The 22,240-nt window shown below is 42.1% G+C and overlaps 1 protein-coding gene across 1 annotated transcript in view; it reads right to left on the reverse strand.

Moving 5' to 3' along the window:
• Window positions 1–323: 323 nt before the first annotated feature.
• CELSR1 (cadherin EGF LAG seven-pass G-type receptor 1) overlaps window positions 324–22,240 on the reverse strand; it is a 162,355-nt gene continuing 140,438 nt past the window's right edge. Inside the window, exons 23-35 of the mRNA XM_030462972.1 lie at window positions 20,983–21,109; window positions 20,400–20,600; window positions 16,531–16,705; window positions 11,652–11,764; window positions 10,265–10,344; window positions 8,972–9,098; window positions 6,971–7,096; window positions 6,540–6,676; window positions 5,939–6,042; window positions 4,597–4,764; window positions 3,334–3,576; window positions 2,764–3,028; window positions 324–864 (exon numbers count right to left, since the gene is read on the reverse strand). Coding sequence (XP_030318832.1) covers window positions 840–864; window positions 2,764–3,028; window positions 3,334–3,576; window positions 4,597–4,764; window positions 5,939–6,042; window positions 6,540–6,676; window positions 6,971–7,096; window positions 8,972–9,098; window positions 10,265–10,344; window positions 11,652–11,764; window positions 16,531–16,705; window positions 20,400–20,600; window positions 20,983–21,109 — 1,891 coding nt within the window. The 3' untranslated portion in view covers window positions 324–839. The remainder of the gene's footprint in view (window positions 865–2,763; window positions 3,029–3,333; window positions 3,577–4,596; window positions 4,765–5,938; window positions 6,043–6,539; window positions 6,677–6,970; window positions 7,097–8,971; window positions 9,099–10,264; window positions 10,345–11,651; window positions 11,765–16,530; window positions 16,706–20,399; window positions 20,601–20,982; window positions 21,110–22,240) is intronic.

Below are 22,240 nucleotides of genomic sequence, written 5' to 3' on the forward strand. Positions count from 1 at the left end.
AATGGATTCCAATGTAATCTTTACTGTATTACTTTGAAAACTGCATTGCACCTTAAGGTGGCTTCCATGCAAACCTCAGTTACTTTATCAAATGCCAAATTCAAGTAGAACTGTGCAATGTTCATATAAAAAATATCAAACCCTCTTTTAATTGGTTTCCTATTATCAAATTAAGAAGATCAGTATAAATGTAAAATATACAAAGCAACATTTTCTTTAACAACACCATACAAAATATATAAAAGTATCTACACTTTTTATATATATATATATATATAAAGGATTTTTTTTTCTCTTAAGACAACATGTCCATAGGGGGGTGGATAGAGATGCTGGCATAGAAACAAAAGGACACTTGTTGGGATATTTCTCCCGAGAGCCCAGCAAGATGAAGCATTCCTGCTGTAGCTGAACAAAACTCCACAAGAGATGTTTCCCGGTGCTTGTCCTGAGGCTGATGGATTGACTTACTGTAGGTCCAGTGTGATAATAACGTGGTTTTCCTTGGTTCTCCACAGTAATCAGCAATCCCTGCAGTGCTGTCTGCACTACAAGCAGGTACCCGTCCCTCACAGTGCATCCCTGGGGCCATTTCCATGCATTTTGGCAGCGTGGAGCACAACCACACAGCAGCCTTATTGCAGTGCATCTGTGCACCGTGGTACTGTGTCTGCCACCAGTGGTCAGGAGTTTGTCAGAACATGAAACCACGTGGGAGTGGGTGCCCACCTTTTCCTCCTCCCTGCGTGGCCACTCAGATGAAGTCTGAGGTGGGCAGGCGGTGACCCTGGGCCGAGGAGTCCAGAACTGCACAGCAGCAATCACAGTTTCCTGATGGTTCAAATTGAAGTTTCATTACTGCCTCTGTTAGTGAGAAGAAGTAATCATGCAGGCTTAGGGTTAAACAGGCACGGGCAAACCACTTCACTCCAAACCACCTCATCCTTTCTAGTAAGAGCTCATGCTCCGTGCAGTTACCATGCTTTGCCAATCCAACACTTGCAAGGGGAGGGAGGGGGATGCTGCACTGGAGGGGAAGACCAGCTGGGAGAAACAATTCCAGGCAGGACACAAGAGATGCACTCTTTAGAGGAAGCTCTGCAGAGGGATAGTATCTGGCTTACATTTACATAAAGATAGGATGTTCACACAAAAATCTGTCAGGCTGTGGGAAAACTGGCAATTCAGACAGATTCATGCATTCTGCTGTCAAACAGCAGGGTTTCATGGCATGGAAAAGGTGCACAGATAAAACATTCGTTTAGTAGAAATTGGCTGGTTATCCTCCAGTGATGAATGCATTACTTAGTGGTAGCAAGTAGTTACTGTTTGTTAAAGACATCTCTGTTTCCTGGCTAACCAGGGTATATTTCAACAGCCAGTTCCCAGAAACCCAGAAGTGCACTTTTATAGTGAGCTGGGAAAAGTCTGTGCACCCATAACATGTGTGTCTTAAGGATGGAGGGACAATGTCAGAGTTAAAGCTGGGTAAAGTATTTTCTCCTGATCTGGAGAAAGAATGACACTATTATTTCTGTTAATACAAGGAAGACTATGAACACAAAATGTTTTTCCAGACTTTACATGTGGCTGTTGTCCTCATTTTAAATATGAGAATTATGACAAGTAACGAGGCTTCTGAGAAAACCCTTTGGTTGAAAGCCTGCTCAGCCTTTTGTTAAGGTTTTGTTAAGCTTACAGTGGCAAATAAACTCACTGATCACCAGGCAGTGGGTGGAAATTGTGCACTGGGTAATCTGGGGTCACTAGCCTGATGTAGCACGTTATCTGCAGCCTTGGCATCTCCTGCCCCAGAAATGGTTTCCCTCTGCCCAGCTGGACACCCAACCCAAGCTTCTGTCAGCCTAGTGCCTTTCCCCCAGGAAACACTGGGCTCTCTCAGGGGTATTCTTCACTGGGATCTTGTCCCCCCCATGCTGGCTGCCAGACACCCACAGCTGCTCTTTGCTGGTCTTACTGGACATGCATCAAGAGCTGCTGCTCCATGTTTTGCCTGCCACATTATAATTAACTGTGCCCCATTAGTGAAAGGTTCCTAATGGCCCCAAACACTATCTCTGCAAAAGGAGTGGACAGGTGAAAAACAGAAAAAAAACCCAACTGTTCCCATGGTCCAAATGGGGTGAAGATGAAGGGTGGGGGCAGAGGAACAGGAGTGGGAGATAACCCTGAGCAAAACCTCTGAGGGCAGCACAGCTCCTGGGGCCATGAGTGGGCACTGCTGAGCCATCCTGGATAGCTGGCAGTGTGAAAGAGCAAAAAACACTCCTTCTCCTTGCCCTGGTGATGGGCTGGGAAGGTGACTGATGAATTTAGCAGCTCACCAGGCAGTGAAGGGATAGATAATGTGGGAGTGGATGTGGGAACCTGGTTTGCTGTGACCAGGGGTCACCATGCCAAGTGCAGCAAGTCCCACAGCAAAGAGATGGGACACATCTAGTTCACTCTAGCTCCCAGCATGCCAGTAACACATCAGCTTGCCAATTCAGAGCACACCAGGGTGACCAGCAACATGTGTCTGTAATGGTACCTTGCTTCTGACCCCTGGTTTTGGCCTTCTCATCAGTGAAACACCGTGGCTTGTGGACATGGTGTGGATGAGCACCCAGAACAGTCACTGGTGAAGGACTCTGGTCCATTCACCAAGTGAAATTCTCGCTCAGGGGGAATTAGGGGCTGGAAAACAGTGGGAGAGGCCAGAGCCACAGGAGGTCTATCAGGGCATCCTGGTGTGGCACTTACTCTGAGTCTGAGGTGTCAGCATGTCCTGTTCCCACGTGGATGTTCATGGCCATGCCATTGAGCTGGTCTCGAGACTGCTCCCTCCGAGCATTTTTTACTGTCACCCCTGAGTCCGAGGGAGAGTGAACCCCATCATTTGTCCCCAGGGAAGTAGTCCTGGAGGAGATGGTGGTCTGATTAAAATCTGACAGCTTTTCCCGCAGTCGATTCTTCATATTCTTATCCACCAGAGGGGGAGGGTAGGTGACTTTATTTTTTAAGATGCCTGTTACAGAATAGAGAGGATAATGAGAATTTTGAAATGCATCAGTAATTTAATCTATCAAGCTGTCAAATCCAAGTGTCATTTTATATTTCTTAATCAGAATTTTAGTTTGTTACTTTATTTAATAACCAAAATATTAGACTTAATCAAATACCCATACCTCTGGTATATCTGGTTATGCAAGTTGGAGCCATATGGGAAGGGCTCTTCCCTGATAGAGCAACCATATGAATTAATTAATGCTCAGTAACATTCCCCCCAGCCCTTATTCCAGTCCAGCTGTGAGGCTGGGTTGGCCATGCTACCTTTCCTCTGCTCTGGCTGCTGGTTATTCTGGTGGGACAGAGGTCTGTTCTCCTTCTGCTGCCCTTCATTCTCCTTGTCCTGGGGCACATCACTGTTGTGGTTCACCTGGTTTTCTCTGTGAAGCTCTACATTCACCTTGGTTTCAACTTTGAGTTTCTGTCTCCCGCTGGGGTCCTCGCTGTCGCTGCCCATCCCGCACTCTGTGGGCCAATAGGGTTTCACATGATTGGGAAGGGGATCGACTGCAATGCAAAAAAACATCAGCTCGGAAACCACTTTTCATAGGTTTTCTCAACTACTGCCCAGCCAGTCCTGTTCCTTCTGGCTGGGGGATGAAGTTGTGTGCCAAACCAGAACAAGGCTTCAGATGAACCTTGCTGGATATCACTGCTCTCCAGGTGCAGCAACACCCACAAAACATGCCTGGATGGATGACAGGGTGTCCAGACCCTTCCCAGGGTAAGGTTGCTGGCTCTTTTACTGAGAGGTGTAAATCAAACTCACTCTCTCAGCTGCTCCAGAGCCTCCCACTGGCTCCCTGGGAATGTTGGCTTCTGAGCAGTGAAGGCATCTGAAGCACCTCATAGAATCACAGTATTATAGAATGGACACGGTTGGAAGGGACCTGAAAGATCATCTAGTTCCAACCCCCCTGCAAGGGCAGGGACACCTTCCACTGGACCAGGTTGCTCAAGGCCCCATCCAATCTGGCCCTGAACACTTCCAGGGAGGAAGTGTCTGTGTAGAGCACTGGCACAAAGCTTGGACATTCATCACACTAATCTGACTTAACTTTAAGACAAGATAAAATGCACTTAGAAATGCTTGCACTCTGCCACAGTCTTTGTATCAATGGTCCATGATCTCCCACTCTTTACATCCATGATCTCTCCAACTCTGCTAAATCCATATACTTGTACTGCATGAGCAGAGGTAGATTTTTCTTCCCGCTACCCTGAAAATAAACAGCTCCTTCCTCCTCTTCCTTTGTCAGACTTCCCTGGATGTGTAGCACCTGTCTGCAAACCCACTGACTGCTGCTTCAGCACCCTAAACTGCACGTTTGCTCAAGCATCCTTTTACTTGCACTCAGTCACCTCTGTGAATGAGCCCTTGGGGGGAATAAAAGCAAGGCACAGTGGTGGGGATGCTGATGGATGCTGTCTCATTGTATTGCCAGTCTGGCAAAATTGTCCGATTTACTCTAAAGCTCTTTCACAGAAATGAATAAACTCATTGCTCTCTCCTCACACTGGGAGTACCTTTGGGAGTACTGTGGAGAGGGCCACGTTCATTATTTTTGGAAGTAGATGTGTTCCAGTTTTTCTCTGTCTCAAGCTCATCTTCCTCACTGTCTGATGAATGGGAGGAGGCGTAAGAGCTGCTGTGTTCATCGAGGGAGAGTTCGCTGTCAGAGTCTGAATCATGGTCTACAAATGTGGAAAGAGGAAACAGTGATGACAGTCTGGACAGGAGTTGAACAAATCTACCTAACAAACATACAAGAAAAAAAGAAAAGCAAGTGCCTGGTTCAGGCCATGCCAGGGATGAGCTCTTATAGACATAAGTGTGCACAGGATTAATTTACAAGGACTGCGGCACCCATCTAAGTAATTATGGGAAGTACAACTGCTTGGCTTAGCTGGGGTGTGGGATCTCTTATGTGCATGGGAAATGCAGACCAGAATGGGGACACTTTTTATCCCTTTTCGATATGCAGAGCAGTAACTCCACAAGACCTCAAGCAACACAACACACTTTGGCAAACCAAGGTACCTAGAGATAGCAAAAGTCTGCAAATGTGCTCTTAAAAACTGCTACAAGGTAACAGAATTTAACATCAAGACCCTCAAATGAAAGAAAGGCAGGAAAAAGACACTTCTCATTTTCCTGTACTAAACATAGAGCAGTAAAAGAGGACATTGCCTCAAGGTCTCAAATGTTAAAAGATCTCCAATTAAAAGTCAAGAGCAATAGAACATAATTTGTGAGAAAGAAAGAAAGAAAGAAAGAAAGAAAGAAAGAAAGAAAGAAAGAAAGAAAGAAAGAAAGAAAGAAGAAAGAAAGAAAGAAGAAAGAAAGAAAGAAAGAAAGAAAGAAAGAAAGAAAGAAAGAAAGAAAGAAAGAAAGAAGAAAGAAAGAAAGAAAGAAAGAAAGAAAGAAAGAAAGAAAGAAAGAAAGAAAGAAAGAAAGAAAGAAAGAAAGAAGAAAGAAAGAAAGAAAAGAAAGAAAGAAAGAAAGAAAGAAAGAAAGAAAGAAAGAAAGAAAGAAAGAAAGAAAGAAAGAAAGAAAGAAAGAAAGAAAGAAAGAAAGAAAGAAAGAAAGAAAGAAGAAAGAAAGAAAGGAAGGAAGAGGACGCCAAAAACTGTCAACAGCTGTGACAGGTGTCAGATTAGAATCAAACCACGGCAAGAAGCAGATACATGATATTTCCATTCTGGGATTCCCTAGTAAAGCAACCAATGCACACTGTGTTATGCCAAAAGCATAGTAAGAATCAGGCACAGCAGGTCAGGCTAACTACTCTTCCTATTACAGAAGCCTCTTAAACTCTCAGAAGGAAAAGTGCACAACTGGATCACAGCATTTAGAAATATTTCTTACCATTAGATTTTGATGGATTCCTATGAAAAATAGAGGAATCTGCTTCAGTCTGACCAGCCCTTGCTTGACTTGAGGATCCACTGAGCTTATGAGCAGCCTCATCCCTTAGAGAATAAAAACAGGAGACAACTTCTTGGTCACTTTACTGTTCTTAATAATGAGGCAGACATGCAGATGAGATTCTTCTGGTCAGCAGCAGACAGCTGCAGTGGACACTGGCCAGGCTGTGCCTGACTTGTCAGTGTGGTCACTTTCACAGCAAGATGTAGGTTATCCTAATGTAGCTGTCTGCCTTTGGCTACATGAATCACATTCTGAAAAAGCCCGAAGTTAGTAAACTGTATCCCAATCCCTGAGACATAACTGGATTTTCAGAGGCAAGCAGCATGGCCCATATAGTTCATCTAAGAGTAATGTTAACCACTGCACTGTTGGAACTCCCCACCTAAGATGCATGCAAAAGAAAATGCAAAGAAAGTGATAAAGCAGAACTGTCAAGACATAAAACAAGCAGCATTTGAACCAAGATTTCTGTTTTCCACAAGAGCAATGAAAAGGGAAAGGCAAGCACCTGAAAGCCATGCACCTGCCACCTGATTACCTGAGAATATATGCAAGGTAGCTATTGTGGCTCTTGGCTGACCTGACGGTGCTTTCTAGGGAGACTGTGGATTCCCCAATAGTTGTGCGATACATATTTGGCTCTTCTATGTATGTGTTGTTACAGTTCAGAGATCGCTGAAGGAAAAAAAAAAAGACAAAAAGCAATAGTGAATGACCCTACCAAAACCCCACATTATTCACAATGGCATTAAAAGTCTTGAAGTAACCACATTGGTTTTGATACCAAGGAAAGAAATTATTTCCTCCCAAAAGTTTTAATTCAAACAGTAATCAAAACTTGTGACAGAGGCCAGCAGTAATCTTTGTACAAGACACCAAAATCAAACAGAAAATTCACTTAACTACAGACAAGCCCCCTGTGAGTGTGCTTAGGTAAGATCTACCAGAAAGAGGATGTTTTTTCCTTACAGTCAGTAATGTAGCTCTTGTTGTAGTGGAATCATCTGGAAGAGGTTTCTTTCCAGCTAAAGTGTTCTTCAAGTGCTTCCTGACTTCTTTGTTAAATACGCAGTGGAAGAAGAAAATGAACAGCCCCTGGATCATTTTAGAGAGAGGAAGATTAAATCTAAATTATTTATTATTAACAAATTGAAAATACAAACAAATATTAGAGAATATTGATTTTGAAATAAGCCCTGAATTTCAGTTTGTAGTCCATGATTTCAATAGCAACATTTATTTTCTGTATTTGACTGAAATGGTACTGATTGATCCCCTATGACTTCTTCATAATTTGCTTCCATATTCCAATGTGCATTAGCATGTCACCCTCCCTCCTTGTTTGGAAGGAAACTTTATTCTCAAAATACCTAATAGGGACCTCAACATCCCACTGGAAGACACTGCAGGACATTTCAGGGTTGTACTTGCATTAAGTTTTTAGAGGTGTTACACTGAAGATGAGAGACAGAATCAACACATAAAACCACATAGAAAATACCATAGCCATTACTGAAAAGCTCTGGAAATGGGGAATTTCTGTGAGAGGTGTCCTGTTCTGTTGCTCAGAGAACTTTAGAGGGCCCTTTAGAATGTAGAGACATATTGGGGACAGAGAAATCCCAAGATTTGTCCCCTATGTTCCTTGGTTCATCAACACCTCCTGGAGGGAAAATTGCTGAAATCTTCAGAGCTGGGCAGTTGCTGGCTGCCAGGAACACATGTTAACAGGTTTTGCTGGGAGCAGGGGGCACACACATGTGAGCCTTCAGATATATTTGCACTGAGGGAATTCATGCAGCTGCCAAATTGTTATCAATTTTAGTTGGAGATACAGTATGCAGAAGCCAATCACTCATGAAGTTGCAGCTGTACCAACATCAGAAGATGCCTGCATTTCATAATTTCAGCCCAAGCAATTGACTACGAGAAACTTTAAACTCCAAGCTCACTTTCTAAACATTAATCAAATGCAATCCTAGCTGACATTAGCACTTTGAGATTATTCATTAATAAAATTCATATAAACGTATCTTTAAAAATATGAGTTCAAAGAAGGCAATGACATGAAACACCACATACCACTGTGACTCTCTGAGCAAATTTGGAGAATCCAGCTGCTGAATTTCCTCCCTCTCATCAGGTCTAATTTAATTTTATTTTAAGCTTATGGAAGTCTGCTTTTACAGCCTGAGTAGGTGTATTTATTTCAGAACACACCAGCTGCAGAGGCAAAATAACCTTGCTCCAGGCTGACCTATGTAGTGTGCTTCCAGGGCATGGAGAGTTATCTCCAGAGGATACACATCAGGCTTCTTTTTATATTTGGTTGCAATTTGTGGCTGTTGTGCTGCAGCTGACTAGCATGGCCTGCCAGCAGGACCTGTTTTAGTGCTGCAGGTACTTGCCATGATGGTAACCAACATCCTTGGTTGTGAAACAACCAGAAGTTTCATGACTGCTTCTGTGCCAGGTCTCTAACAAATAACTATGTTCTGCATCTCTAACCAACAAGTGTGTACATCAGGACAGGCAACTCTGTAAAATCCTAAGGCAACAAATTGTATTTGAAAATCATTATTTAGCTCATTTCCTTAATCTTAATTTGTGAAAGCCTCTAACTTTGAGCCATTCAGTCTGAGTGAAATAGAACAGTTTATTTGCTGTAGTAAGAGAACAACTATGACGAATGAGCAGACAGAAGGCAGAAACAAAATTTTTTGTCTCTAGAAAGAAAGAGGTATAACTGCTGTCTGTTATTTATCTGTCACAGTTTAAAGTAGTAGAGCACCTGTATTTAGAATGACTAAAGGTGAGAGATGCAATTACTCAAAGTTACAGTTTCGGTGAAAAGGACTCTCTCTTTGAGAAAAGAGTGCAAAAATTGTACTTGACATCTCTCTTCTTCAGTCAGCTCATGCTGAGCACATTTTTAGAGGTCTGACACCATCAAGACACCATCCTACTTACCTGCAGGCAGCTGAAAATGGCAAAGAGATAGTGAAAGGTCATGACATCACTGTTCACTGCCATCAGCCCCAGCAGCCACGTGGCACTGATGAGCAGCAAGAGCAGGAACGCTGTTCGCAGCACAGAGCTGTAAAGCAAACACAGAGGGGACTTAGAAGGTGACAGGATTCAAGACCCAATGTCCCTGCATGGGCTGTGCCATATGCCCAGGGATTTGCCAACCAGAAAGGACCTTGAGGAAAAACAGGGCAGTGTTCATCAGCTCCCCGTTCCTGATTCTCTCAACAGGACTACTTAGTGATGTATCATATCCAAAAGTTTTAAAAAAAGGTAAAAAAAAAAAAAAGATGTTTTCTTTTCAAGTTCATTTGCAAGGTTTTCTTCAAACAAACCAGGATGTTTGCCAAGCCCATGCTGTTCAGCCTTGTTGACTCTGAGAAAAGGATCTGGGTGGTAAGGGGCCACATCCATCTCATTTCTGTTTGCTGAGTTCTCTCTCACATTCCTTCTCAACACCACAGCCCAAGGTTTTGGATTGAGGGTACTCAGGGAAGTATTTGTTCGCTTAAAAATATTATTTCCCTAGATGTTTTGTATTATGAGTGAAATAGCTGCCATTAAGTAGAAATTATACTTCATTTGCTTAGGGAGATCTAAAAAAAATTGCTCAACAGCGAAGGCTGAATAAAAAGCTAGAAGCAGCCTTTTGAAAACTCAGATACTTTTTTGTGGAAAAAAAAAAAAAAGTGGGTGTGTTGCCACAAGCTAATCACATTTCAGGTCACAGGTAAATTCTAAGCTTTGGGCAAAACTGACATGAATGGGAACAGGCTGCCACAGCAACTCAGGAAGGTGGCAGGTTGTAGCTTGTGAGACTTCCTGCTCATCTCACGGGGAGTGGGATGGGGGAGGCTGTCCCTCAGCACAGGAACCTCAGTGGATCTCTGCCATGACATGGCTGGTTACCCAGCCACTTGTGAGAGGAGATGTTTCTGAGCCAGGGGTGAGCATGCAGAGACCCAGAACTATGTCTACCAGGGCATGCCACCGGTGGAGGTGAAGTGACTGTGTAGTGGAGTATGATGAAATATCTGGAAGGACTGTAAATTTCTCTCCTGCAGAGACCACAGACCATTAGGGTGGAGGTTTTGCAGAGCCTCCAAGGGAACCCGAGGAGTAGGTGCTGGTCTCCTCCCAATAATTTATTTCCCACCCTAACAGTTGCTTTTAGGTAATTCCATCCCTTTATTATTCCTGGCCAGAATTTCTACAGGTTTTTAAACCCAAACTTACATGACTCCATTTTTTTCAAATGAACGTTGCTTTCGTCTGCATGATGCCTTCATTGCCAGTATAAAGATGACAGTGTTTATCTGAAAAAGAAATGGAAATAGCATGGATTTCTTATGTAAAATTGCTAAGGCTCAGTTTTCAATGGCAATGCACTTTTTATCCTAAAACACTTGGTGGTGCCAAGAATATTTTCCTTCAATTTACACATCTCAAAGTTCCAAGATTCTTCTGGTTTCAAGCCAACACAGTCAAGAACATCCTGGGACTTGATCTGAATAAATGCAGTATGATGACCTCTAAATAAAGAGGTCTGAGTGAAACATAAGAACTGAAGAATGGCTGTCCTTGTCCAGACCAGAGTCCACTCCGTCTGGCACCTTGTGACAGCTGGGCCAAAGCAGAACATGGTAGCAGAGCAAGTATACAGCAATAACTCCTCTGAATAGTCCTCCAGCCTCCACTGATTTCCACAGTTGGGATGAAGTAGGTTAGGTGGTGTATTTGTACTTGTTTCGTTGTGAATATTGATGCTGGCAATTTGTCCACTTACTTTCTGAAACCATGCAGAACTTCACCACTGCCACTGTCTTTTCTCTTTGAGCTTATAACTTACCTCCTTCAAGAGTGACAGCTTGTCCTGTTTATTCTTAATCCTCTACTTCCTACTATTAATTGTGTTGGAAAAGAGACTGACTGGTTGACTCCACCATCATATTCTCCAGGCCACTATGCTATTACAAGGTCCTTCTTATCCCCTTCTTTGCAGCTTTCTCTTCCCTAGGCTGAAGGCTTTTAGTCCAGTTAGGTGCTCCTCCAGCAGGGGCTGTCCCATGTCTCTGATGACTCATGACCCCAGTCTACTTCCAGGTCTACTTCATACTTTTTTGAGATGAGGAGAGCAGGATGATGAGGACTGTATTCAAAATACAGTCACAACATGGATATGTACTTTCTGGTGCTCTGCTACCGAGGCATGTTTTAAGGGAGAAATTAAACACCAGCCAATTTTTTCAAATTCCTGAAATTGGAATTATTTTATATTCCTTCAGGACCTCTGGATGAAGAGAGCTGTTACAGTTCATTTTGTTGATTTGTTTTAGAAGCTCAGCCATCAACATTTCAAACATGAAACAAAGCAAACGGAAAAAAATAAATAGGTTTCTGGCCACAGAGCCATTGCTTCACAAGGAATCTTTATGCTGGTAAGCAGCCCTCTGATTTCTAGGAGCTCATGTCTTATCTGTTTAAGCAAAAGAAGCAAGTCAAGTACCTCAGCTTCAGATGCAAAGAATACATACACTTCATATTATGGCTATTGGTTGGCAGAACAAAAGAAAAGGCAGCAATAGGAAGAGACAGTTCAGGATGCCAGCTACACCATACTTACAACAACAACAATTATGATGGGCCCAGCGAAACTCCAGATGAGGGTGTCATGAACAGAGAGCCAGCAGAAATCAGGGTTGCCATAGCCTTGTGGATCCAGACCAACCGCAAGCCCTGGGTCACAAAATGGGGAGAAAGTACATCAGAAAGGTGCTGCTGAGATCTTTGATACAACCAGGAGCATTTTAAAATCAGTGTTTGAAAACCAAAATGATAATGGCAAAATGTGTTCAACAGTCTGGACAGACAAAATCAAGGGAAATACTGAAATAAAACTTTCATTAAAAAAAACCCAACAAACAAACAAACAAAAAACCCCAAACCACTAGTTATTCCATATCAAATGATACTACAAGTTTTGCATACCAGAACAAAGTTCAGCTGCATAAAAATGACAATAAATTCAAGTCTAAAATGAATTCTGTTTCAGCACAGTTTTATAGTCATACTCACACAGTGTGATGAAGCCTTGAGGGTGAGTGACATGTTGAGGAATTTCAATAAGCCTATGCAGCAGAATGACATGAATCATAACTGAGGAGATGTCTATACTATGAAAAAAAGTGCATTCTTAACTGCTGTGAGCTTGCTGTCACTAAAATAACAAGAGACAAAAGAACCTGAGAGCTCATGGGAGTTAACCACTTGAGCTCAGATGGGATTCATTTTGAGCTGCTTTCTTAGGTACCTCACCTTGCTTTCAGAGCTGTGTGAAATGGAGTTTGCTAATGCCCCCAAGGCAAAAGAGGTAAGAACACACCTTTTATTCTTTTATTTTTCAAAGCCTGGACAATTTCAAGGGAGTCTCTAAGTCCAGCCTCCACCTGCTGATTTACAGTGCCATTTGATTTGGTGACCTACACCTGGCCCACACGATGACTGACTGGGATTGCTGCCTTTGACCTGCAAAATACTGCAGAGATACTGCAGAAGACCCAGAAACTGATCCCTACAAGGCCTATGGCCAATGGCATATGGTAAATGGCTGCAGCATTTGTCTGGGCACCGGGGCACCTATTGCGTTGAGCATATGTCCTGACTCAAGCAGGCAGCAGTGCTGTTCTCTGCAAGGAGAATTTATGTCCTTTAAGGAAAGTCTTTGTAAAAAAAAATAAAAATAATTGAAGCCCATGTGCTTTGGTGAAAAGACACTGAAAAAGGGAGAGGTAGCTGAATTTCACTCTCACTGCTTACAGCTGGCCCACAGCCAGTACTCACATCTGGTAAAGGACTACGGTCTATGAAAATTAAACTGGCTGCTTGGCAAAGCAGTGGATATTGGATCTGTTTTCTCTGAAGTGTGGAATGAGATAGGACTGGTCTCCCTCCCTGCTCCCACTGGCCCTCCCACCACCCCCTTCAGCGGTTGCCATCCAGAAAGAATTAGCCATAAATGATTAAAGGACCATAAAGTATTTTATAAAGATGTAGTTCTACAGACATAGCCTGTTTCCCAGGACTTTATTTCCCTATTAGTGGAATTTAAACTACATTTTGACCAAACATCTGGCTCTAAAAGTAACTGTCAGACAACAACATTTTTGCACCCCCAAAATCCTATCCTAAAGTTCGCCATTAAAAAAATGGGGTGAACTGCAGTTTTCAGGTATGTGGTTCAAATTTAACCTAGTCAACAACATGTGAAACAATACTTTAAACAAAGGCAGAATTAAGCCAATGCAATGTAATACAGAGAATCATTTTGGCAAATCAATTAAATGCTTGTCCTGGTTTGGATGCTGCAGCCAGGTCATCCTGAGAAGACTGAGCATGTGGGCTGCATGCCAGCTCACTAGTGCTGGCAGAAAATAGAGCTGATCCTGTGGGGATCACCTATCCTGGGAGAATGTCAAGAGCATGCTGCTGGGAGGTCCTGCGGGAGGGATGTGGTCTGAACCTTCTGAGATGCCTACATGTGACTGGCAACTCCAACCAGCAGCTCGAGGGAGGCAATGTCCCCTTCTACTCTGCTTTAGTAAGAATCCAGCTGGAGTACTGTGTGCAGCTCGGGGGCCCAACATAAGAAGGACACAGAGATGTGGGAACAAGTCCAGAGGAGGGCCAGGAAGATCATCAGAGGGCTGGAATACCTCTCCTATGAAGACAAACTGAGAGAATTGGGGCCTTTCAACCTGGAGAAGGCTCCAGAAAGACCTTATAGCAGACTTCCAGTGCCTGAAGGGGGCCTGCAGGAAAGCTGGAGAGGGATTTTTTATGAGGGTGTGGAAGGAATGGTTCTAGATTGAAAGAGGGGAGATCTAGGCTAGACATGAGGAAGAAATTCTTTCTCGTGAGGGTGGTGAGACATTGGAACAGGCTGCCCAGAGAAGCTGAGGATGCCCCCTCCCTGTTTCTGGAAGTGTGCAAGGCCCAGCTGGATGGGGCTTTGAGCAACCTTTTCTAGTAGGAGCTGTTCCTGCCCATGCAAGGGGGGTTGGAAATACATGATCTTAAGGTTGCAACCCAAACCATTCTGTTTCTATGACTGTGTCAGCCTCACTCCCTCCTGACTCATCACCTTTCTCAGTATTCAGTATTCACAGCAAATAGCAGATTTGCAAAGTGTAATTTTCTGGGGGATACTGGTTTCAGGGCTATGTAAGAACCTGTTTTAACATGAACACTGCAGTCTCCATGGCAAAGGCACACGTATGCCAACTGGTTAGTGTCTTGCCACAAAGACATGCAGAACTGGAGGGGTCTTGCTGGGTGCCAAATCCAGTTCTTTTCTCCTGAGGCAAGGAAGTCATAAAATCCCTCTTCTATATGGATCAAACTACATTTTAAAATGAGAAAGCTTAAAGCAAATTTAAAATATTCGACTATTGTTACCTACGTGGAAATGTTTCAGATCTGCACTCTCTTGACACCTGCAAGGCTTCTCCCAACTTCCATCTCCTTTTATTCACAGCAATTTGCTTTTCTATGCTGGGATAAAATGTGGTTCTTCCCCAATGGAGTGGTCCTTGTGTATACATTTTGCAGTTTCCTCACCTCTAAAGGTAGAGGTTCCCTTCTGCAAGAAGCCTGGTCCCATCACAGATCCCTTAAGACCACTATGTACCAGTTTGAAATGAATGCTAGTCTGAGCTTAGAGAATCGAAAAAAAAAAATAAATAAAAGAGAAAAAAGTCACTGCTACTGTAGGTTAATTTTATTTTTATTCAGGATAGCTATGATAAAGATGAAATGGGATAGATATTTATCTTTTAAATGAAACAAAAAAGTTCCTTGGATGCCCATGACTAAAAATCTCTTCCCATATCTAGACTTATCCACTGTTAAGAAACACACAATCCTTCTCTCGTAAAGCAATTTAACAGGGATTGCAGTTAAGATCATGTTATGAGGTTGGCATCTTTTTACTGTTTAGATGTTAACATTTAAAATTTATAAAAGAAGCTGTTGAGAAGGTCTGAATCAATTTAAAATTCAGGAGAGAAACTAAACATGGAACAGGAAAACCTTCTGACAACATTTTTTTAACAAGTTATGTCTTCTGCAATGCAAATTGTTTCCTGTTACTTAATAATACAGAAATGCTGTTTTCTCCCAGAAATGCTGTTGCCAACTATCTGATGGCACTTACACATTCCTAAATATATTTCAGTAGTCTTGCATGTAGTGATAGAAGCTACACTGAAATGTTTTAGAAGTTCAAGGACAATTTCTATGCAAAATGTCAGGAGTTATGTCTAGAGAGGCACAGCCTTCTGAACTGTACCTTCCACTCTGTTCTGGATAAACTGACAGATGCAGAAATTATTTATGCACAAGGTGATATGGAAAAAACTTGCCAGCTCTCCAGAATGAAAACTAACCTGTACTTAACCTACATTATATGTCTATATTAGCCTTTGTTAAGTCACATAGAAAAAAACCCCATAAATTTCAAAAATTCTAACTTGCTCTACAGTATTTTTCCAACTGCATATGAGTGAGAGCTATTTGTTTCATCTGAGACACATCTAAACCTCTGCCACTGCTGACAGTGTGTTGGTATCTGTAAAAATAAAAGTCATTGCATAGAAGTAAACTGTCTATGATCTGATGTCCCATATGGCAACAGATAGATGCTGAAATAGCTGAACCAAAAAACCCACTCCAACTGTTCTGTGAAGCACACTTCCCGAGGAGCTGTCTGCCTGAATTAACACAGCACCATGTGTTTAGGGTAGCACTGGAAATGTTTAATGGCAAAAATAGGCATGGTGAGGGTGGAGATGAATGTGCTCCTGTGGATCACCCTGGAACAGTTTAAAAGATTACTACCTTCAGTTTTTCATTACTTTACCTCAACTGGAAGTTATTGCTTTTATATCTGAGATGAAGTAAAAAGCTGCTTGAGTATTCCCAGATCATTTTTTATGAAACAGAACTGCTGAAATCCCCTTCAAGGAGCATTTACTGCTGCTTGAAGGTAGGTAATGGGAATGTCTAGTGAAAGGCAGTAATGCCCTGTGGGCAGCTTTGCTGATGAAGCCACTGAAGCTACCTCCTTGAGAGACTGTGTCCATACCCTGAGGTATACCAGTACAAGGAAGGAAATCTTCTGAAGAAAAAATTTTCAAAATAAAAATCCATTATTCCCAAGCAATATTATCAAGTACTATTTTAATCTAGGTGCAATCTGTTTATGCTATTGTAAAACCCTCAGGACCTCTTCAGCTAGGGCAACAGCCATTTGTCCACAGATAAGCCAAATTCAGGCTGACTTCTGCTAGACATGACTTGCTACTGCCCTTGTTCAGGAAAACATGGAAGTGACAGCAGTAGTTTAGTGTATCCTGAGCTGTCTCAGATGAAGTCACTTTCCTGAACCTGGCCAGTGAAGAAGACAAGGAAGGGAAATGAAGCTGTTCTGGTATGGTTGAGGGTACCTGTTATGATGGCAGGAATGCCCCAGCCAACGACGTAGTAAAACCGCATGTGCCCGAAGTTGATGTTCCTCACTTCAGTCAGCATACGGTAGATGTGGAGCTGCTCCACGAACATCCATGCAAAGGTGCTCATATAGAAATAATGCAGGAGGATGGCAATCACAGTGCACACAAACTGCAGAAGGGAAAAAGTAAGGAAATTAGAGCTGCTCTTCTGAATCACATCTGGTGAGTCACCAGCTCACTGTGCAGCTAAGGGCAGCTGTAATAAAAAGGTTTCAGCAGAACAAATAAACTGCTATTAATTAAGTTTTTCAGAGTTTCAGAAAAGCTGTTCTTATTGAGAAAACTTTTTTTTTTTCCTTCCAATTATGTGGCTTATTCTGAGTTTGTTTCAGCTTTAACCTATCACCACAACATGGTTTTGGTCACTGCAGAAAACAGCCCTAACCACCAGGCTGTAGTATATTCTGGATCTAGAAATGCTCAGCTGTGCCGTAGTCTCCTTTTGAGGCTGTGCTACTTGCAGTCAAGCACAGAAGTCATATGGACTAGCAGAAAGCAGGCTAGTGCTGGCCAGGTGGTTCATGTCTTTGGCTAGAAACAAAAGCAACTGGATCTTTCAGTCCCAGGTCTGGATTTGTTTTTTTCGTATGTCAGCAGTACAGGGTGGACCACACAGCTCAGCCAGGCTGAGAGCAGCAAAAATGAAGAACCTGCTGAAACTAAAGAGACTGAGTCCTTAACGTGACTAGGAGAAACAGCTACAGTGGGGAAACTGATGAAGTCATCTTTGTGACTAAATATTCACCTCGAATCCTCTAACCTTCATAGATTTTCATTTCTGTACCATCTGCTAGCTTACTTTCTCTCTCAGTTTAATGGTTTGATGGGTGAAAACAGAAATGACCACAGGCATCTGACACCTGAACTGAAATCTCCCAATCAACCTTCTCCTTTAAGTAGCAAAGCAAAGGATTCTGCCAAGGATCTGTTGATAAGCTTGAGTTACAAGCACTTTGGTGCAACCACTGAAATTTTGTTTCAAAATATTTTACATTGTGTTTTCGACCTTTTTGTTCCTGTGCAGCAGCACTTAACCCTGCTTGCAGATTCTGGCATGTCTTTTTAGTATTTTTTCATGGTACAATGCCCAGAAATGCAAGTTTCCCTGTATAACTTTGCCTAGTGAAGAAACAGTACAAAGACTGCCAGCATTCTGGATTCACTTACTGCATCAGCTTTATTATAACACCAAGTGTTATTAAAAATGCAGCTCACTGAATAAAAGACCTTTCTTCCCCCAACGTAAGCAGAGGAGTAGAGTGCTGCCCTGAACATTACCTTTTCCAGGTAAGAAAAAAGAAAGAAAATAAATCACTTTCTATCAATAGTCTGGGAAAGATTAAAACCTCACCCAGAAATGTGACTGTTAATTTACAGAAACCCATAAAAGCCAGGCTGGGTGCCAAGCAGCACAGCATTATTTGTGCTCCAGCATTCTTTCCCTCTTTATGTTCATCAGTGCATGACTCGTTAGACAACTCTCATTCCATACAGACAGATGAATAATTGTCTCCAGCAGACATGGCTTACAGCCCTCTTAACTTCTTAAACTGACTAGGTAGGCTAGAAGGAGCAGCCTTCTACCTTATGAAGTACATACTGCAACTTAAAGATCTTTGTAAGTGAGTTAAATGTTTGGTGTGTTTTACTGAGTCCTGGTATCAGTAGAACCACATGATCATTCTCTAAGTACCAAAGCCTGAAAATGAGAGGGAGCAAGAGAACAATCTCACCAACTACAACCGTGAGTATTTGTGGTATTGCTGCAATAATCTGTTTTACCACTCCAATAAACCTTTTCTTAGTGCCTCATGATACTATGAAAGGAACATGGAAATGAGGAGCATTTATGGCTTAATGTTTTGTAAGATCCTGCAGGGATGTGGGCTTAGCTCCCTGTTCCTCAGTATTCATGTTGGGCAACAGAAGCAGTATAAACTCCCCACTAGTGGAATGCAGTGAAAAATTACTGGTGTGCTCAGGAAAGCATGGGAAAGGTCAAGTTCCTGGAGTGCTGTGCATCAATTGGCAAGTTGAATTCATTTGGGCAGTTATTTTAACACGCAAACTCATACATTATGAAACAAAGACAACATGGGGCACACATGATGCGAGACCCTTTCCCAGAGGGAAGGTCACTACAGAGGACCTCACCTCTACAGCAGATAGCTAGAGTTCTTGGTGTAGGGGAATATCAGAATATGGGACTGGAAGCAACACTACCATCTGGAAAGCTTTGTTCGGTTTAGCATTCAGGATTTACCAGAAGGTAAAACAGGGGAAGAAAGCTAAGACAAAAAGCAATAGAATAACTTGAACCTTAGAACTTGAAGAACTTAAATAGCTTAATTTTAGTTACCTTTCTAAAAGAAATACCACTGAATAGAGGCTTCCTGAGAAGGTAATTTTGTGGGAGGTCTCTCAAATTTACTAGGAAAAAGTCCTGATAGAAACCAATAACTGGAAGTTTAAAGAAAAACAGTGACATCATGTTTAACTGGGATGAGATATTGCAACACCTTACATAACCAGAGGCAAGGGACTCTACCATCACCCCAAATCTCTAAGTCTAGAGATTAATCTCTTTTAAAATGCATATTATAGATCAAATGAATATTAGAATCCAGGGTGACAGTTTAGGCTTAAATTGCATAGTAAGTGAGGCTACATGGTCAGGCACAGTGATGGTATTATAATGGTGATGATATCCATTGAATGTAGGCATTTTTTTCCCATTTCTGCTGCTTTGACAATGTGGAATCAACATGTTTAATTTTTCTGGATGAGTGTTTTCATCTGAAGTTGTACTTCCCTCTCAAAATTAAGATGGAAACATGCACAGTAAAGGATTTCTGGAGTATAAATTTTCTTCAGAGTGTTCAGATAATACCTACACTAACATTTTTATTTACATACCTGTTAAGGACATAATTTTTATTGCATGTCCTCTTCCACCTGTCTACTGACTGGTAAAGGTAACTGTGAAGCTTAGCAGTCCTGGAACCCTTGCCTTCTTGTCTCCTACCTGTCTGCATAGTAACCATGACTTGAGACAGGTGCTACTAAGAATTAGCAGCAATAAAGTGCTGCATAGTTAGGATAGCACTGAGGTCCTAGGTACAGAATATACACACATCATGTCTGGCTGATATCTCATGTTTAGTCCATTCATAGCTTGCATTTCCTGACAGGCTCAATGCTGGAGGTGCCTGCACTGAGCTTTGGCAACAAACATGATGGGATGAAGCCAGCAATAACTGTGTCTGGAAGGCACAAACCAAAGTGGCAGGTTTCCTATTGATTCTTGGATGCAGTGAGATGTCCCATGCCTGGCAAGTGACTTCTCCAGAATGCCCATGGTGGGAGTGCAACACGCATATCAGCACGTGCACAGCAACACCCTGTTGGTGTAGCAGTCAACACCAGGAGCCATTTGGGCTTGTGAGGTACCTGCTGCAGGAGAAACTGGAGAGCCTCCCACCATATAGATAAAAAAAGACAGAAAAGATAATCATGGGAAGGAGGGAAGAAATCAGCGTTCAAGGCTCAGTTCCTGGGATAGACCTTCAAGGCTGCCATCATATATTCTCTGAAAATAAGATATTGGCCTATGTCCTGGCAGTGCTATTAGATACATAAACCACACAAGAACATATTGCAAGGCTGATGCTTTTCAAATGACTGTTGATGCCAAGCAGAAGAAAAAAAAGAGAGTGAAACATATGGGAGCAGGTAAAAGTTGCAACATGAACCTCTGATTTACAGCTTAACAACTTGAGCAATAAGGACAGAATAACTCTTACTGGGTTTTCAGTCTGGTTGATTCCAATAAGGAAGACGAGCTCAGAGAAGAAAAGGGCTACCACCAGGTTTTTGTGAATACTGTGCAAGTTGGAGCGTAGTGTGCGGATCAAGACCAGCAGGATGAAGGTGATCAGCAAAGCCACCAGTGAGATGGATACAGTTGTGTAAGTGACAATCTTCAGAGGAAGCACCTCCCCATTCTGTAGAAAGAGAGAAAGACAGGACCTTTGGTAAGTTTTATCTTCCTTTTCCTCCAATCAAATCTACTACTCAGAATGTCAATGTTTTCATTATTACTGAGCCAACACAGATTTGCTTTAGGACCAACAGGAGTGGATGATGCCACCTCTTAGGTGATTCAATACGTTGAGTGTGCACAGGCAGCACCCAGAGGGTGCACAGACCAGGCAAGAAGCTCCATTCAGCAGACCCAACAGTGGGTGCTGTCAGGCATGGGCAACACACTCCTGACACACTGCAAGATGGGATCAATCTGCTGACAATCCTGAGTTGTGCTAAAGCTCTGAATCAAAGCCCTTGAAAACCAAAGCCTCGAAAACTCATGAGCCTGACATTACCAACCTCTCGTTTTGAAATGTCCATCAGGACAGCAAAGCTGGTTATGTGGTTGCACTGGCAAGCGATATGGCTCTGGTTTCTGGAAAACAGCTCACATCCTCTGGAGGACCAGGCACCTGCCCCTCCAATCCTGTGGGGAATAAAAAGCATTTCTGAGAGCAGCCCTCTGATCTCCTCTTGCCTCCTGCTATTGGTCTTGCTCCACAGCCTGAGCGGACTGTCTGTAAGTACCAAGACAGAAATATTTATAGCTGTCACCTGCCTGAAAGAGTATCATCATCTTACAAAGCCTTCAGTTGAAGTAGTTTCTGATTTAATAGCTGGCTTTGCTGGACAAACTTTGTAATTTTGTAAAAATCTGTTTTGAGTTTAACAACATAAATATTAAAAAAAAATTGCATTTGGGTTTGTGACTACTCATAACTAACTGGTCACAACAAATGTAAAAAATAACTAAAACTAAGAGAGAGGCCTCATTTTGATAATATCTGTTCCCCTAGATCTAGACACTGTAGGTTTGTAGAGCTTTTATGTGAAATATGTCTGAGCAACAATGCGATTTCCTTATAGCATTCCTCTGAAAAATACACAAGAAAAGGTTAAAACCAGCAAATAATATTTCATATTAGGAGATATCCTGTATTATCACTAGCAAGGACTGCTCTCTTAAAAGTTCTTCCCTGTGCAGCTTTGATTAACTCCAGTGGCTTCAGAAATTATTTTATATCAATATTAGTTATTCTTTTCTCAAGTTAATGAGTAATAAAAATAGTCTAGTGTTTCCTGAAAGAGTTCTTAATTAGATATGACAGGATAATTTTTTCATTCAATGATAAAATACCTGTTAAACACTTTTAATATCACCTTCTCTTGAAAAGTACTCACTTTTTATAAACACTTTCATTACATGCAGTTTAAAAGCTTCCTTTCAACTGCGGCTGTAGGAAGATGTAACACAGACAACAATGCCCTTGCAGGTGCCAGCAAATAGCTAACAGATGAATCACTTTAGAGCTAATGAGTTATTCAAGCCCATACAATGTTTAAAAATTTATGAAAAAGGACTTGCCATTCCCTCATAACTGGCAGAACCATCTGTACACAGAAGCAAATACATTACTTTACATGCAGGCAAATGGAGTAGTTTATTTTTGCAAACATCAGATTTATGCTGCCTCTTTGGTCCTTCCAACAATATAAACTCCTGAAGCTTTTGACTAGGAAGCAAACATTTCCTACTTTAGCTTGCTCTTTTATTTTC

This window comes from Calypte anna, chromosome 1, assembly GCF_003957555.1.
Source record: "Calypte anna isolate BGI_N300 chromosome 1, bCalAnn1_v1.p, whole genome shotgun sequence".
NCBI classification, from domain to species: domain Eukaryota; kingdom Metazoa; phylum Chordata; class Aves; order Apodiformes; family Trochilidae; genus Calypte; species Calypte anna.